Raw genomic sequence first — 17,316 nt, 5'->3', positions numbered from 1 at the left:
GCAAATTTTACTACTATCAGAAATAGAAGGAGTTAAAGATCCCCCACTCTGTGTGCAGTAAAGGCAAAAATGAAGCTTACTTCCTAAGGAACCAGAGGTTCTCTGAGGTGCATTATTGGGAGAGAGAGAGAGATATGAGTATGTGTATATATATGTCCATACACACATCCGCCCTCCAGAGTGTAAATGTACATGTGGGTGGTTGTTCCAGGTGAGAAGTTTCAAGCTTTAGGAGTATCACAGTGATTATGTTTGTAGAGAGTTCCATCTCTAGCAGGTCTTTATGTGAATGAACAAGCCTTACCTTTTCAACTTATCTAGAAAAGGCTTTGGACACCTAGGAAAAGGAATTAATGAATGATGCTACCAAGATCTGCATTGTCCCTGATTTCCTTTGCAATTATGTAGTGCTTGGCAAAGGAGAGGATGAAAATCCACGTTGTCAATCAGCATGGGACCAACTTTTGGGAACAGCGATGCTCCTGTGGAGCAAATGATGGTGCTTTCCCTGGCTGTCTCACAGCCAGTCCTGAGAGCTTACAATGAGAGGTTATTTCTGAGCTGAGAAAACCATGTGAAGGGATCTTTCTGCCATGGAAACAGATAACTTAATTCTGTCCAAGCAAAAACTCAGTGGGCTTTTGAAGGATCTCTTCAGTATTTTGGGATTCAATCAGAACAGATTTAGGGGGAAAAGAAGCAGTCACCTAACGTGAAGTAAAAAGTGGAGATAACTTAAGGGAAAAAATTAAAGTGAGCTCAGCATTATCCTATAATGGACAGTCTAAAAAGAGCCTCAGTCATTAAAACCTTCATTTTCTCTATTCCTCCTTATAGAATTAATAGCCACTCAAAAGGCCATTTTCAATGGAGAAATCAGGAGTGAGCAGATGGACTTTACTGTGACATTTACCAACATCACACCACCATCTAAATGGAGAATGGGCGGTCTGTGTCTCAGGGCAGAAAATGGCCACTGAATTTTTAAGGGCACTTCTAAGTGTGGAGAAGGGATGATCTCTTTTAGTTGGTGGGTGCAGGTCTGAAATTCATGGCAGAAACCCTTAGATGAACTGCTTCTCTTTCATTTTTAAGTAGCAAAAGAACAATTCAGAAATGAAGGAAGAGAGGGGTCTCTGGGTGATAATGACTTCCATGTATATTACTTGGTCCTCTTGAGTATGTCCAGTGAAGACTTTCTCATTCCTAAGGCACTCTCTCACCAGAAAAGGACACATCCGTTCAGTTTCCATAAGTTATCCAAACTTGGGATGCTGAGTGTTGAGACTGAGATGGTAGTTGGGATTTATTAGTACATAATTAGAGCAGCCCCATCTTTCTTTGTAAGGTCCATCCAAAGAACGTGGTTTGGAGGGAGGACAGATATAAGTGATATAATGAAGTAAGGGGGGGATATTTCTGCTCAAAGGCTGTAGATAAACTGGCATGTCCTGTTGATTTCTGAGGAGGTAAAAAAAGTACCTTGGGTAGCCGTTACAGTGCTGTAAGATTAAGATTTAAAAAACAACAACAAAAAAAACCCCAAACAAACAAAAAATACCCCAGGCTTCTCATTTGTGGTCTACCAGTCTGGAAAAACTTAGGTCTTCTGTGAGCATAGCCAGAGGAGAGAAACTGCTGTTAGTTCAACCTGACTTCTCCAATCCCAAAGTCTGATTGCTTCTTGACACAGAGGAGGAGCACTGCACCATCCTTTTTTCTTATGATTAACACGTTCTCATGGCCAGAATGGAGTGTCCTTCGACAAAGACCTGGCACGGGTGCCTGAGATGTCAGCATGGCAGTACAGGGGCACTTCTCAGGTCCATGTGGCCTCAGGACTTCCCTAAACAAGCAGAAGAGTACCTATTATTGCAGATCGAAATAGGAGGTGGGATAAGAAGAGCAAATATCAGCAAAATCCTTCTGCTGTGAGGCAGAGTTTTAAAACTGGTCATGAAATTACGATATACAGAGCCGTAGGGTAACTTTGGGTAAGACAATCTGAAGCGCAGCCAAACAGGTGAGTGTGGCTGGCTTGACAGGGCTTCACCACCAAGGGATTCTTCTTGACAGAACAGAAAAGTAGTAACAGACTTAGCGTGGTATCCACAGAGTGGCCAATGTGGCACAAACACATAAAAATAAAAATCCAAATCATTCAGCTGTATGAAACACAACACTAAATAACATTGGCATTAAAAACTCATTTGAGGTGGTGTCTGGGATGGTGTCACAGAGCAGCTTTTTACTGTACTCTGAGTAAAAGTTCAGTGCCTCATGATCCCAGTCTCTCTTGGTCCCAGCTTCGGTGGGTGACCACCCTTCATGAACCTACTACAAACTCCTTTAATGAACTGTATGGGAAAACTTGAGCATCTGGGCAAAGTTAGGTAAGTCTCCTGAGCTCAGGAAGAAATGGAAATCTGGAAGTGAGACTCCATCTTGTACATGGGGACAGGCTACAACTTCTTTGGGTCTAGCTATGAGTTTGCAATAGAAATATTACCTGTTGGGATTTGAGAAAAAAATAATTGTCAAGGATAGGGCTGTTGAGTTTTTCTTAGTGTTCCTTTTTCTCCCCTGGCTTCAAAAACCCAGTAGTTAGGTGGACTGAAGACCCCTGTGGATGTATGATGCTCCTTGCGGAGGAAGAAAAGGTCACCAGAGGTGAAAATGCTTAAAATAATTATTGAATTTCCACTCACTTGAGTAACAGTTTATGCAGAGCACTCTGGCTGTTACACATCTACCATTGGAGCTAGCAAAATTATTTGTGTCATAAGAAGGATATACCATTTGAGAACTGTTTATAGTCTGCAGGATGTTAAATGATATATCACTGTTGACTTCTGTCCTAGTTTCCTTCAGTGCCATGCTCTGATCTGAGAACTTTATGGGTTCCAAATATATCTTCAGGTGAATGAAATGCTGGAATTTAAGACTTGGTTCTCGCTCATAATTCAGCACACTCATGAATCCACAGACACTAATATATATTAGGCAAAACCCAGAGTAATACCGATGGCAGTTCATTTGATGACAATATCTACCATAATATCACGATGATTATTTTAAAATTTTTGTATATTTTTGAATGTGACAGTGCACGTGTAGATAGTAGTTAGGAGCATAGAGCTTCACCACTGTTAAAGGACATGTGCAATTTGCCATATGCAGTAATTCTTCCGAAATTTCTCAACAACCTCGGAAACAACGTTCCCCGGAACACATTTACACATAATATCAAGGATTCTACAGAGTGGCCTAATGCAATACCACTTTTCTGCAATAATCCATGAAAAATGACACAATAACATGTATGATTGCTCCCATGTCCCGTATCTGAAGTCTGCGCCATTAAAATCCTAATTCAGATATTTGAACCAGTCTGGAATACCAAACACACAGAAAGTATCATCATCATTACATAAAATAATAATAAAAGGTCTAACCACATCATCTTTGCCCACCAAAAAAAAACAATAAACCACCCCAAAACCATTCAAAACAGACCACAAAAAAAGTCCTCCACATAATAAGTTTTACCTCCTAAAAAGTAAAAATAAATAAAATAGACCAGTATATATGTAGAATATGTGACTAAGGTGTACTGCAGTAATTTTCATAATTTCTAGGGTAACCTGTATGTTCTTTACTGCTCCAAAGTAGTTCCATTCTCATGCCAACAAATGACTTAGTAAATTCTTTGAGAAAAGATCCTGCTTTTACTTTGTGTGTAGCACAATAAAGACCATAACCTTCTGGATGAGACTGTAGATACTGTGGTAGTATAAATTAATAACAGGAACTGTGGATGAGTTTTATGTGACACTATGGGCTCTTTCAAGAGTTTGTTTTAGATAAACATTTAGCACTTCATGCTTATGTAAAGCGATCTGTACAGAAACTTCCTCGTGGATACAGCTGCTCCATGTTACACATCTCTGATGTATTCTAGTATATGTTAAGACAAATGATCAGTGTGGAACTGCTGGGAATTAGGTTAATTTAGATTATTTCGCTATGGGTTCTTGACGTTTGCACGCTTTCGATTGAGCTCTCAGCCGGGTTGCCTTCCAGACAATCACCCGGATGAGATTTTGGGGGCAGGTGTTAACTGTGGAAACCTACTTAGTATTGAACGTACCTGTCTCATTGCTACCGACTTTGGAGACGATACTTTTTTTTTTTTTTTTCCTAGCTATTGTTCTTCACAAAAGACCTAATTGAAAATATCTGTCAAATCTTGTCTCTGGTTTCCCTCTTCTTCCCCCCCGCACCATTAATTGGATACGTATTGTGTTTGTGTGGGAAGGAAGGAGGCTCTATAGCAGTGTAGCGATATTGCTGGGAAAAGAACATTAAAATGGATAAAGGGATTTCCTAGTGGTATAAATACCTGCACACGACCTCCCTGTGCTCTGGAGCCCTCCTGTATATGTATATGCAGGCAAAAAGCCTGGAATAGAGTTTGAGCTGCCGCTAATCGTGCAAAATCTGTTCTGTTAGAAAACACGGGCAAGCGGCTCTGTCGCCTGTTGGAGGGTATGACTTGCCAAGCGTTTGCTTCATCTGACACCTTTGTACCCTTGAATTCTGACTCTTCTCCCTCTCTGCCTCTGATAATGCATCACAGCGCCGCAGAGTGCCTGCCGGTTTCTAACCATGCCACCAATGTTGTGTCTACAGGTACTTTTTAAAAGTAATCTTGCTCTCAGTAACTCTCATTTGTAATGCTTTTGGATGATATGTGTTCATTGAGTTCTGCGATATTTAAAGTGTTTGGTATCAGTGCTAGGTGTGATTTGGACTGCATTAAAGTAGAAGCATTTTCACAATACTCTGCACGATGAATAAATCAGGAAAACCCCAAATGTTTGTATTTTAGCTAAATTTGTAGCTTTGTCTAAGTTTGTTACAAGATTAAGCTCAAGGATGCTACCAATGCATGAACTTAGAACAGGCTCAAACACTGCCACTCTTGTTAGGATTATATAGTCTTCAGGGACAAGTGTCATGTAAATTAATTGAAAGTTTAAAATACTTTAAATTACTTTAAATAAAAAATGTGTTTAAAACAAATCAAGTCTAAATATCATTTGGGGAATTGCTTTACAAAGCATTTTGCATACTGAATCAAGAAGAAGATTTAAGCGGGATGTTCAAAATTGGTGGCAGACATCTCATCAAAATTTTTGAATTTTGTGTATTTGTGTATATAATCCAATTAATTGCATTTAAATACTAGGAACATGTGATCATTGAGCTGTCTGAAAGAAAGACAGAGAGAGAGTTTTCTTGCAGACTTAAACCTACAGAAGCGGGATTGTCGAATACAGGAATTGTTAATGGAATTCTTTCAGGAACAGAAAAAGAAATAGTTTTGATTTATTTGAAATTACATTAAGGTAAGAATTTTATTTGGAGCTTAACAAGAAACTAGCCTTCTCCTGAAATGCATTGGTAATAAAACATTTTAATAATAAGGAAAAGCATACAAGTAATGAGAACCGAGCATTGGTGATAGATAACAGGATCTTATACATTAAGCAGGGGGTTTGAAATATCCTAATATGGCTGTTGGTTAGCAGTGGTAGTAGGGAATAGGAAAATTTAAATTTTGTATGAGGACAAATTTATGTATCTGTATCATAGTAGTACTTTCTAGATTCATCTGGTTCGTAATAAAAAGTATATGGTGACAGCTAGCCAGCCAAAAGTGTTTGCTCTTCTGCTTCAAATTTGGGTTTTGATAATTTGCAGTTACCACCCAAGCACAAATACCGCTGTAGTCAGTGGGAATTTTGTTTACAGGATCACATCTAGCAAGCGACCCTGGGAGAATGGAAGCCGTTACAGAGAGTGCTAACTATAATGAGTAAAGGTTTACAAATTTCCTGCATAGATTCAGAAATTGTAATAAACAGTGCCATTCTGGTGAAAGCACCTAAGGAGAATTTGTGCACAAAGTAGACATGAAAGAATTTTGAATAACGACTTCTGTTAAATGTCAAAATTGTTAAACCCTTATTAGCAAGTCAAAAAGGTTATTTTTATGCATAAAAATTAGTCTATTGATTATTAAATAATAGGGGAAAAAAAAAAACAAACACCAGTAAACACTTAGATCATATCCCAAAAGAAAAGATGCATTGCTCTAAATGCATTAATACTATTAATGCAATCTTTATTTGGGGTGCATTTATGCTACCATAAGCGTGCCTGGTTTAGTAGATTTTATATCTGTATAAGCATATCTAAACAAGAAATTTTACTGTCATGATTACAGTTAAAAAAGCAGAGATTGTAATCCCTAATTTGTTATATTGTTTTGAGCAACTGGAATGTGTGCTCTAAAGTACAGGTTTACGTATCTGAATGTTCACAAACATGAATTTTTAATATTATACTTTACAGCAGTTGTTAGAGGGGAGAGTAAATGCATTTCTGTGCCTACTTATGCATGAGAAACAGCCATATCTCTCATTTTGAATTCAGTAAAAAATTGTCTGATTCTTCAGGCACTGGTGATTACTGAGCACAGATCTGAAACACCCCTGTGAAAACACTAGAGATAAATTAATTGTGTGGTTGTTGATGGTGCTGCTGATGGAAAACATTGATTTAGACCTAACTTTTTAGAAGAGCCCAGAGTCTGTCATTCTGTTTCCCTGACAAAGCACTCTGAAATGGTTTTGGTGGCTTGGCACTTAAGAAAATGTAGCTTCTGGTTGCCTCAAAGCAAATGTCCCAAATCGTTGCTTTTGGAAACCCAGGTCTTAGGCATGCATAAAATATTGCCTTTCTTGCAAAAATATTGCCTGTATTGCCTGATGTATGTGGGGTTTGCATGACAGTGAAGCCAATCAATTTTCTGGAAATATAGAGTTTTTATGTAAGATTAAATGAAATGGCATGTGGAAGTTGGGTGCAGAGAGGAACTGGTCTCCTCCTGGAGAGTTCAATGCTTCCCTTGCTTAGTGGTATATGTAACCCAGGTTATGCACATAGATAGTGCTAAAAATAACGCATCAAGACCACGGTATGACAATTTTTGGTCTTGGCTCAGAGGGTATCTCACTATTTATTCTGGCAGTCTTGTCTGGTGTAACCTGGCCAAGTGTCTGGACTTCCAGCAGTATTAACCTGATGGTTATGGCCCAAAGTTAAATCCTTACTGAATGCACGCAAAAACTACATACAAGGATAGTGTGTACCTCTGAATTTAAAGGCTATGTCTTGAATCCTCACCCATTTTCTTACCAGTCCCATCTGTTTTGTCTTTGATCCAAACTCCTATATGCTCCCATATCCGCTTTGCCATGATGACTTTGGGAAATGCGTCAACAGGCCTTCATTACTCTGTGCCTTCCTGTCATTATGGAAATCAACCGTCTACCTACGGGGTGATGGCAGGTAAGAGACATACTTTCAACTAGGTGAGCTCTTTTAGAACATTGACTTTAATCAGTTTTCCTTTAGAGGGATTGATTCAAGACAATTGCTTAAAGAAGACAGGACTGGGGTTAAGGTGTTAGAAATTAGGGGGTTAGAAATTAGGTTAGGAAATTAGGGGTCAGTGCCCCGAGTTCCCCCAAACTTCTGCATGTCTTGGGAAATGACTCTGTCTCTTATTTCTTTCTGCAAGACTGGGACAGTGCTGCTCTTGTTTCTCACCTATGACCACTTCCCTTGGTGATCATCACTTTTTGAGGGACCAGGAGTGACGTACCCTACATACCTCTGTATTACCAGTGCCTGGGGTGATGGAGCCTGACTGGACCTATGAAATAAAATGACAGAATAATGGAAGGATAGCTGAATTCAGCAGGCAGATCATGTAGATGATCATGGATTTTTACACTCATGAATGTATGCTAACATCCTGCTTAGTTTTCCATATCCCAGGCTGAGTAAGAAAATGGAACTGTTACTCCATGCAAGGTCAAGCAGCAGTTGATGAGATAATGCCATGAACCAAATTAACACAACTCACAGGAAATAATTGTGACTCCGAGCTGACCCGAAAATCAAACTCAGCGTTTTATTTCACTTAATAACGAAGGAAATATTACAGTAAGTCAGCACAGATGAATATATTTGAATAGGGACTTTTTAGGGACAGAGAGTAGACTTCACTCACAGTGTGCAAATATCCAAATGCTCCTATTTTATTGTGCATTTAAGTGTCTGTTGCAAACATTCCTGGCATTGTTCCCTGGGAAAAGTTAATAGGTATTAAACAAAAGGTATTGCTCAGAAGCTCATTTTGTTTCATTCCAAAATAAATAAATACACCTTAACTTTTCTCCTTTCTTTTTCACCCTTCATTTTTTTTAGGCATCAAGCCTGCGACTCCAGAGCTGCTCTCAGCAAGTCTCTCCCAGAGTCGCATCTTACAGACATGCAGCATGCCGCATCCCAATGTGGTAAACGGTGTCAGCAGCTTGCAAAGCAAGTCCTTCTCTTTTTTAGTCTTTTCCTTTATTCTTTGAGATTTTTTTTTTTTGGTGGTTACCCTGTGTGAAGCAAATAAAATATTCCTATGGGGCTAGAACATCCAACACTGGTGAGAGCAACTGGGGAGTTGAAGACAAAAAAAACAAATGGAGGAAGGGGTAGCAGGCCGATAAGTTCTGAGTTCTGCTACAAAGTTTTGTGTAATTTAGAAAATTGGGAAGGTTGTCCCAAGAACCTGGAATTTACTGGCTGCTGCAAATACACTGAAGAGTTAATATTTCTCCAGTGATTTCCGCCCCCCCACCTTCAGGCCAGAGACTCTTTAGCTGTACGTGCAGTAACTAGTGAAAAAACAGCCTTCGCTTGTAACTGAATCTTTGTGTTATGCTTGATATTTGTGAACAAAAGGTAGCACAAGGTAGTTTTGTGTTCTCCTTGAGCAATTTCTTTTTAAGCTAGAATTGCCATTCCGAATATGTTCTGGCTTGATGTTAGTGGGCTTTTTTAGTTTTTGGTTTTTTTTTTTTCCTTTGAGCTCTTACCTGTGTACATTCCTCAAACAGATTTTATGCTAAAGCTAAACCAACCTAGTATCTTCTCTGAGCATCAAATGGTATTTACACAGAAATATTCCTTGTACCAGAAAACAGAGGCTGACACATCTTAGATGGCTCAAAATAACATAGATCCATCGATCTTCTTGTGCCGCTTAATTCCAGATGAAGCCTTGGATTGTTTTTTGTTTAAGTTTGGACCATTTACCATCTTACTTAAGTGCATCACAGTTTGCTATGACATAGGATGGCTATAGCCTGTGAAAGTGGATGTTGGTTTGTTTTCATGCATGGGGACAAAAGAGAAGACTCTATCTCCTAGGAAATCCTCACTTTTGGATACTTTTGCATATACGTTGTATAATAAATATTAGACATGGATTATGAGATGATGAAGTTGTGTTTTTATGGTGTAGCAGTGAAGAATAACTGCTCTGCGTTTTCTTTGTGGTGTTACTTAGGTAGCCTGACCCCTTGCCTTTATAAATTCCCGGAGCATGCCCTGAGTGCCAGCTCCTGTGCCCTGGGCCACAGCTTCACATCCATGCACCAGTCCCTCCTCGCAGACGATGCCACCGCCGTAGACTTCAAGCAGGAGTTCCGCAGAAAAAGCAAGTCTGTTGAAGAGCCCGTTGACATGGACTCACCTGAAATCAGGGAACTGGAGAAATTTGCTAATGAATTCAAGCTGCGGAGAATTAAGCTGGGTATGTGCTTTATGTCTGTGAACAAAAGGCCAAAAAATTCCAATGGAAGCCCAATTATTTCTGAATGTTTTACGGTCTGGCCCCTGCAGTTGTCTAATCATAACTCTAATCCTATCTTGCGCTGCCAAACTTTCTCCATTCCTAGAAGACTTGCACAGAATTAATGAACTTAAGCTTTTTGCAACTTAGTATGCAGAAAAGGACTTTAAACTTTCTTGCCCTTAAATTATTTGTCTAACGTGCTGAGAAAATTATTGCTGTTCATTAAATTACATTCAGTAGGAGGTACATTATTTTGCAGAGCCCCAAAATTTCTGCAACTTGGGGCAACACGTGCTCTCACCTCTTACGCCCATTCTCTTCCCCATGAAGTGCTCCGTCTCACAAGATGCTTCAATGGCATTTTAGCATACAAGATGGGTGACATCCATGGCAAATCTTTCATATCAGTGGGAAGCTTCTCTTCCTGTTTTATTTTCTTGTGCCAAGGCACCGGTACAGCGGCGACTGGTATCTTGGTTGCTATCTGATAGCTACTGGGGCTGATGCAAGATGGATTGCATTCGAGGGTCTCCGTTGAGCTGCTTTTCCTTCCCTGGGCAATCCTAGCTGAGGACAAAGGTGGACTGAGCCCTGTCTTTCTCATCTGTAGGGAATTTCTCCTTTCTACAGAAGGATTGAGGTACATTGCAAAGTAAAAAGCGGTCTCATCCTTGTTTGAACTGTACTACGGAAAAAAAAAAAAAGAACGCATCTGGTGCTGCAGCTTCATCCCGCTTATGAACACTGAGGATTCTGAATGAAGAGCTGCAATGTTTACATTATCGCTTATCACGTTACATTGCATCTTTACAAATTAGGGCATCCTACAAAAAAAACAGTCTCCAATAGGAGCCGGAACACCTCTCTGTGGCGAGCTCAGTCAGCCCCAGAGACCTCCGCAGAAAGCCCATCCTGCAGATACTGTGGGTGCACACTGTTCATAAGAGTCAGCAGTAAAAGGCGAAGCATCTCAAGGAAAGTAACCCTTTCTAGAAAGCTCCAAAGTGACATTTTCTTTTCGTTTTTGACAGGTTATACACAAACCAATGTTGGAGAAGCACTGGCTGCTGTGCACGGCTCTGAATTCAGCCAAACTACTATTTGCCGGTTTGAAAACTTGCAGCTGAGTTTCAAGAACGCATGCAAACTGAAATCAATACTGTCCAAGTGGCTGGAGGAAGCTGAACAAGTAGGAGGTAGAGAATTGAAATCCTCTAAATACTGATTGGCACTTAAAACAGAATCCTGTATATATGTTGAAGGACTAATATGTGTCTTCCATAGACTGAGGGTTTTGTTTTACCAGATTTAAATAATAAGGTATGCTTATATCAAATTTTGGTTATCTTTTTTGGATGAGCAAGAAGGGGCAAACTGAAATGCATGGAGGGTACAGAATAGTAGAAACATCACTTGGCCTACTGGAAGTAATTTCTTTCAGTTCTGTCCCGGCAAACTAGCTCCACTGCCATAGCATAGGTCAGAGCAGTTATCAGGATCTGCAGGACAGCCCCTTTAGCAGCGTACAGGGATTCTTCACTAGCAAAGGACTCTTCCTTCCAGTCTCTGGCATATGAGATGTGGCCATGGGGGAAAGGATTTGAGTTCAGCTGGGGCAGTGGTCTTTAAACCCTGGAGAAGGATCACATGGCATAGAGGCTTTTGATGCGACCTTTTTGCTGCTTAGGGGATTCCCTTCCTTTTGCCTGGTTACTTTCCAGTTGCAGGAAGTCTTGGGTTTCACTGGGCAAAGCATACTTTAGAGCAGGTTGGCTGATTTGAAGGAAATGGGTTGTTTTAAAGAACAGCTTTTTCATCTGGATGAATTGTGATGCTGGGAAGCAGTATGCCTGGAAGTGACAGCGAAAGCCAGGCCTACCACTGTGCAGTACTCACCTAGCACGGGAAGAAGGAGAAGATGACCTTAATGCTACTTTTTGGATTTGCCGTTGTGTTCAACAGCAGGAAATGCTGTTAAACAGCTGCTTCTGCCACATGCTTCAGTTTCCTTTGAACCCAACGTAGAAAGCTTCCTTCCTCTGTAACTGCACTAGAAACCAGGGACTCCTAATGTGGCTGGCACACCGCAAGAACCCCTTGTCAGGGGTGTGGGGTGGGTAGCAGCTGCTCCCTGCCTGAACAGCATTACAGGCGTGAGCTGCAGGGTAAGATCATGTGCGCAGGCAGCGGCCTCTGGGCGGTGAGGGGGCACTTGTCCATCAGAAAGTGGGGCGGAAGAAGCAGAGGAATAAATGGGGTTGGGAGCCAAGGCTGTATTTCTGAAGAAAGAGGGTGAGCCAAGGGGTATGGAAATGGACTCCACCTCCCCAGACTCTTCCTCCTTACCTGCAGGGTAGGAGGAAGAAAAAAGGAGGGGGCTGAAGTACGGCTCCTCAAGTACACGGGCACAGAGCCAGCGCTGTTTGCAGCTCTACCACGTCATTTTTGCAGCACGTCATTTTTGCTAATAACCACTTATAGCTGGAGTAAAACAATAACCAACCATCTTAAAGAAAAAAGTGCTCCTATGTGTGGTGCTGCTCTTATTCAGTGGCATGATCTGATAGCTTTCTTCCATCTTCAAAGAAAGGGACTTTTTTTTTCTGGAGATAATTGCACTTGTTTTCCATCCCCTGTGAAGGTAACTGCTGGGTTTGGTTTGGTTTTGTTTTTAATGCAGCTTTATACAGTGAAAAAGTTGGAGTGAATGAGCGGAAGAGGAAGCGCAGAACCACCATAAGGTAATAAATATTTAGCGCATTACATGTCACCCCTTTGGCTAAGATGCTTCTTTTCTTGGGCTTGAAATCAAAGCATTATTTTCTATTCATATATCTCTATAGCTAGTGTTTCAAAAGGTTTCACTATTTTGTAACATTCCAGTGAAAATAACAGCATGACCCTCCAAAACCCCAATTTTTTGTTGCAAATATACTACATTTCCCAATTAAAGACTTTTTTTCCCAACATATGACAAAATACCTTAATATAAAAAAAAATTTTATTCCAATTCTGCCCAAATTTGATGACATCTATATAGTGAATAAGGTATCAGAGCACCTTTCTTTACATTTTGGGAGGTTCTACACTATGCCAAAACAAATTACATTATTTTGCCAGAGAATTGAGGTCTGGGAAGTTTGAGAATAAGCTTTTACACATGATATTGGATTCCCATCCTTATCTTCTGTCATTGCATTATTTGGAGTTTCCAAAGAAGCACTTTAATGAGCCAAATGGAAAAAAGGGACTTGCACTGGGAACCTCCTTCTGCTGCTTCTCACATCTCTGGTGGCCAAAACCTACCACCTATCTAGACTCTGTATGGAAATAGAGTAGGCTGGTAAATAATACTACAAAAACAATTACAAAATAGGCAAAATGAGAACAGGGGGTAATTCCTTCTCCTTTAGATATCCCAGACTCTTGTGATCTTTGGTGAAGAAGAATTGACTCAGGGGCCTCCAGGGAGCTGTAGCGTTCTTCCACAGGGAGAGAATTTGGCTGCCTCTGGGCACAGCCCTGGTGCAGCCAGGCCCTACTTGTTACAGTGAAGTGCTTGTCACTGAGCAGGGATCCTTCCCAATGTGCAGTGCCACCTCCCAGAGACATAGGCTGCTCTGTTGTCCCATAACCTCGGAACCCCACAGCCACAACATGTACCTTTTCCTTTCATGTTCAGCTTGAGACTTCTTTTTTTTTTTTTTTTTTTTTTTTTTTGGTCATATTGCCTTTGATATAAGGAAAAAAAATGAAGATGTGATTTTTCTCTGACTTTTGAAGTAAATTGTCCTCTGATGGGATGCTCCTCAATTAGAAGTGAGGTGGGGATGGGAGATTCTTCATAGCTTATTTGCTACTCTCAGCACCTCACAAGGGATGAAGTTTTGCTCGTGGGAGGCCAGTTTCTCCTCTCAGCTTCACTGCAAGCCAGTAAGGACTTGAGCAGCAGTGCCAAGACTTTGCCAGTTTGTGCATTATGGCCTGTATGAGAGCTATGAGTTGAGAGCATCTCTGTCCTAGGTGTTTTCCTCTGGCAAGAGGAGCCCACTGAAGACTGTTCATCTAACATTGTGTGCTTTGGTGGTGTTTTTTTTTAACAGCTATTGAGGAAATCAGTCCTCGTATTAAGCATTTTTTAATTATTCCTGCTTTTACATCTAACTCCACTGCACTGGGAGTATCAAATACGGCAGGTTGTCAAGGGCACAGATAATTGAGGGGAAGTTTAGTACCAAATCCCATAGAGTAAGAAAATATTAATTGGTCCTTTGGAAAGCATCTAGGACCTTGATTTGAAGACCTCAAACTAATCAGGGAGATGGACTTTACGTGAACTGCGATCGTACTCTTAGCAAGCCTCAATGGGTGTTTGAAGGTAAAATAGACATAAGAGTCTCACTAACTAAATTATATGAGTCATACCCTGAGCAAAAACTACTTAATTTGAATTTGTGGGAGCTATTTGCTTTTCTACTTTGATCAGAAAGCCTAAGAAACAGTTAGTCAAAACCAATGATGTTTCTATACTTCTGAGTGTACAGTGCACCATGCTATTAATTAAGTAGTTTTGGTAATGTTACTAAATATTGTGAAATAGACCTTTAAATGAAAGACCAGCAATATATTACAGACAAAGTAATGAAATAACTAGAACTCCAGCTGATACTTTGTATATTTCTGTAACAGAAATACCTGCACCTCATTTCTAGAATAATGCACGAAGTGCCCTCTTGTGTCCAAAGAAATTACAGCTACTGCTGAAGCCAGTTTTGGACGCATGCTTGTGGCACACAAGCATGTCGCAGATACTCTTAGTTTTCTGAGAATATGTAACACAAACAGGAAGCAAATTCTGTCCAGCCATAAGGAAAGATAGCAGTCTTAGCTTACTTTGTTTATTGAAGCACTCAACTTTGGTCACCCCCAACTGTGAGGAATAGACTAAGGCAGACTTTTAGAAAATGCAATGATTGATACAACAACTTGCCATAATCTCTGTGATTTCTAAGAATACTCTAGTGCCCTCTCTATAACAAAATAAGATGCTGAACTTGATACAACATACAATGTTTCCCAAATTGTAAGTGATGGAGCTCTTCCCCTTTGTAAATCCAACTGATTTGATACACCCAGACAAGCCCAGTAATGCGCGTTTGCTGATCCCCACGACACTGCTGTGGCTAGGGCAGAATGGGTGGTCACGCTTGTTCCAGTTCCTCTGATCCCATTCATGTCTAGCTAGCAGCTGTATCTCCTAGAGAACATCAAGAAGCCCAAACATCTCATGATCGCCACTGAAATTGCACTGAACTTGATGCTTGTTTTGCCTTTAAATTACTCTGTGCTGTAATTCTGCATGATGTGTTGCTGTGCGTGTCAGCAAAGAACTTCAGGGTACTTTAAGCTCTGTAGGTTTCCTTTATGTAGAAAAAGAGGAAACAAACCAAATCACTACCTTCAGTGCTCTTACTTGACCCTTCTTCTGAACTAGTGGTGACAGCCTGAATGTGACAGAAAAGTTTTTAAAGGTGACGTTTTATCCCTTTATCCAGTATCGCTGCCAAAGAAGCCCTAGAGAGGCACTTTGGAGAACAAAGTAAGCCTTCTTCTCAGGAGATTATGAGGATGGCTGAGGGGCTCAACCTTGAGAAAGAAGTTGTGAGAGTTTGGTTTTGCAACAGAAGACAAAGGGAAAAAAGAGTGAAGACAAGTTTACATCAGAACGCCTTTAGTTCTATTATCAAGGAGCATCACGAATGCCGGTAAAGCTTTTCCATGTATAGATATGGATTTCCGGTTTGCTTTTTGTATATATTGTAAATACTATGTTGTTTAAAAAAAAATAAAAGAAAAATCAGTAAACCATTTGTTTCTCTTACAAGCTAGCCAGCTTCAGATGTAGTGTGCTGTGGAAGATCTAATTTTAATGCAAAAGGTTGGAAACAAATTAAATCCTATTGCATGTATTTAAAGAGTTGGAGGTCCCTGCTTAACTGCAAGGAACCTATAATGCATTATTCGACTAGAAATGCTTTCCAAGTTGCACAAGTGGTTGCAGTTTCCCTATGCTGTGCCTTCCTTTCATCTGTGGCACTTCTAATGATTAATGGAGAACCCTATGTAGGTACCCCAGGCACTAGGAAACAAAGCCTTTGCGTTGTATGTGAAGAAAGGTTACAAATCCGGACCTCAGCAGCCGTAGTATTGAAAGTATCTTGCCTCTGCATGTCCATGCATGTTCTTTGCCCCCCACCCCATGCTAACTGCGCTAACCTTTGCAAGGTTGTAAGCCATTAAGCACATGGCAGGGTCCCATCTGCAGGGGTGAATGCTGAGCATCAGTGAGAAACGAGAACTTCGAAGGGAAGGTGACTAAGTGACCTTAAATAAGCAGTGGTGACACTGCTAAATATCTAGTTATGTCCAAGGATGGGCTATATTCGTGGCATCTGGTGGGACTGCCACTAGATCTGAGAGGCAGGTAGAGGAATGCTGAAGAGCTGCCTTTCCAAAGAAGGGCTCAAACTCAGCTACCTGCTCACAACAGCCGCTGGCTCAATCATTTCAGGTAAATTCCTTGCGTAAGTTCAGGACAAAACCATTAGAAATGTGTCATAATTGCTGTCATTATTTAAGGTAGAGTAAGCTTACCAATATGGAGGTGTCAACACTGTTCCTGCTGTGTGCTCTGTCTCAGCGTACCATTTGACTGCCTTAAATGGATGTCAAGTAGAACTGAGTTTTTCTTATGCTTGTTATCAAAGGTAATTCTTGCTAATTTATTTTATGCCTTAAAGTTTGATTTGGATAGGCTTAGATATAAAAATTGGGATACAGTTTACTTTACCTTAAGACTTAGTGACCTGAGGGGAAAAACCTAGAGAGTTACCAGGGGGTTTAATTAGTTTGGGCTTTCTCTGCATTGTATTTTCCTGATTAAATCCATGTGTGGACATACACCAGAGATAGTGTGTTAAGCTAAACAAAGGTGGCCCTTGCGCTCTGACATAAGCATCCACACAAAGCATTTATTGCACTGCACGTTCCCACTCTCTTACACACCACTAATTGAAAATAATCCCTTGTTTGTCATCCTCTAGCTTAGAGAGATAATAAGGGGAAAAAAAAATAATAGCAGCACCAGAGCTCCACCTATCAGAAAGCCAGGCGCTGAGAAACTGAATTAATGACTGTCGTACTCACCAGGGATAGATTATCCAGCCATCTCATCAGCCCTGCTCATTATTATTAGAATAGCCCATTACCATATATGTATTTTTGACTGTTTTCCGAGGACTGAAATTAAGTGAGTGCATGCAACTAGTAACGGCCAGATACGTTTTATTTTTCCATAAAGCAGAGCTGATGATTTAGAAAACGTCTAGATAATAGGCCCACAGAAAGCAAAAGGAGTTTAATGTTCAAGACCACTTAGGAGCAGTGTGTACAAGTTAAGTGCTCTCTCTCTAGTGTACATTAAATTATCTCTGATACCTATTACAGTGACCATAGGCATATTCAGCTATGGAAATCAGCCTCTTGGATTT

The 17,316-nt window shown here is 40.5% G+C and overlaps 1 protein-coding gene across 4 annotated transcripts; it reads left to right on the top strand.

Annotated features, from left to right (window-relative positions):
• Positions 1 to 4,550: 4,550 nt before the first annotated feature.
• POU1F1 (POU class 1 homeobox 1) lies at positions 4,551 to 15,535 on the top strand. 4 transcript variants are annotated; one of them, XM_054220977.1, is made up of 7 exons: positions 4,551 to 4,692; positions 7,354 to 7,419; positions 8,344 to 8,461; positions 9,483 to 9,724; positions 10,798 to 10,962; positions 12,447 to 12,507; positions 15,322 to 15,535. In XM_054220977.1, the coding sequence occupies exons 1-7, from the start codon at positions 4,551 to 4,553 to the stop codon at positions 15,533 to 15,535; spliced, it is 1,008 nt and encodes a 335-aa protein (XP_054076952.1). The 4 variants fall into 4 exon arrangements, with proteins under 4 accessions (XP_054076952.1, XP_054076944.1, XP_054076966.1 ...); XM_054220969.1 differs by having other exon boundaries at positions 7,270 to 7,419; XM_054220991.1 differs by lacking the exon at positions 8,344 to 8,461 and having other exon boundaries at positions 7,348 to 7,419; positions 9,479 to 9,724.
• The last annotated feature ends 1,781 nt before the right edge of the window (positions 15,536 to 17,316 follow it).

This window comes from Rissa tridactyla, chromosome 1 (genome assembly GCF_028500815.1).
Source record: "Rissa tridactyla isolate bRisTri1 chromosome 1, bRisTri1.patW.cur.20221130, whole genome shotgun sequence".
Lineage (NCBI taxonomy): Eukaryota > Metazoa > Chordata > Aves > Charadriiformes > Laridae > Rissa > Rissa tridactyla.
Note: the sequence above shows the minus strand (reverse complement) of the source record. Positions and strands in the feature narration are given on the sequence as shown.

Coding starts and splice junctions, on each gene's coding strand:
- POU1F1 (XM_054220969.1), top strand. CDS start 4,551: ATGACTTGCCAAGCGTTTGCTTCATCTGACACCTTTGTACCCTTGAAT. Junction 9,725..10,797: donor GCTGCGGAGAATTAAGCTGG/GTATGTGCTTTA, acceptor CGTTTTTGACAG/GTTATACACAAACCAATGTT. Junction 12,508..15,321: donor AAGCGCAGAACCACCATAAG/GTAATAAATATT, acceptor CCCTTTATCCAG/TATCGCTGCCAAAGAAGCCC.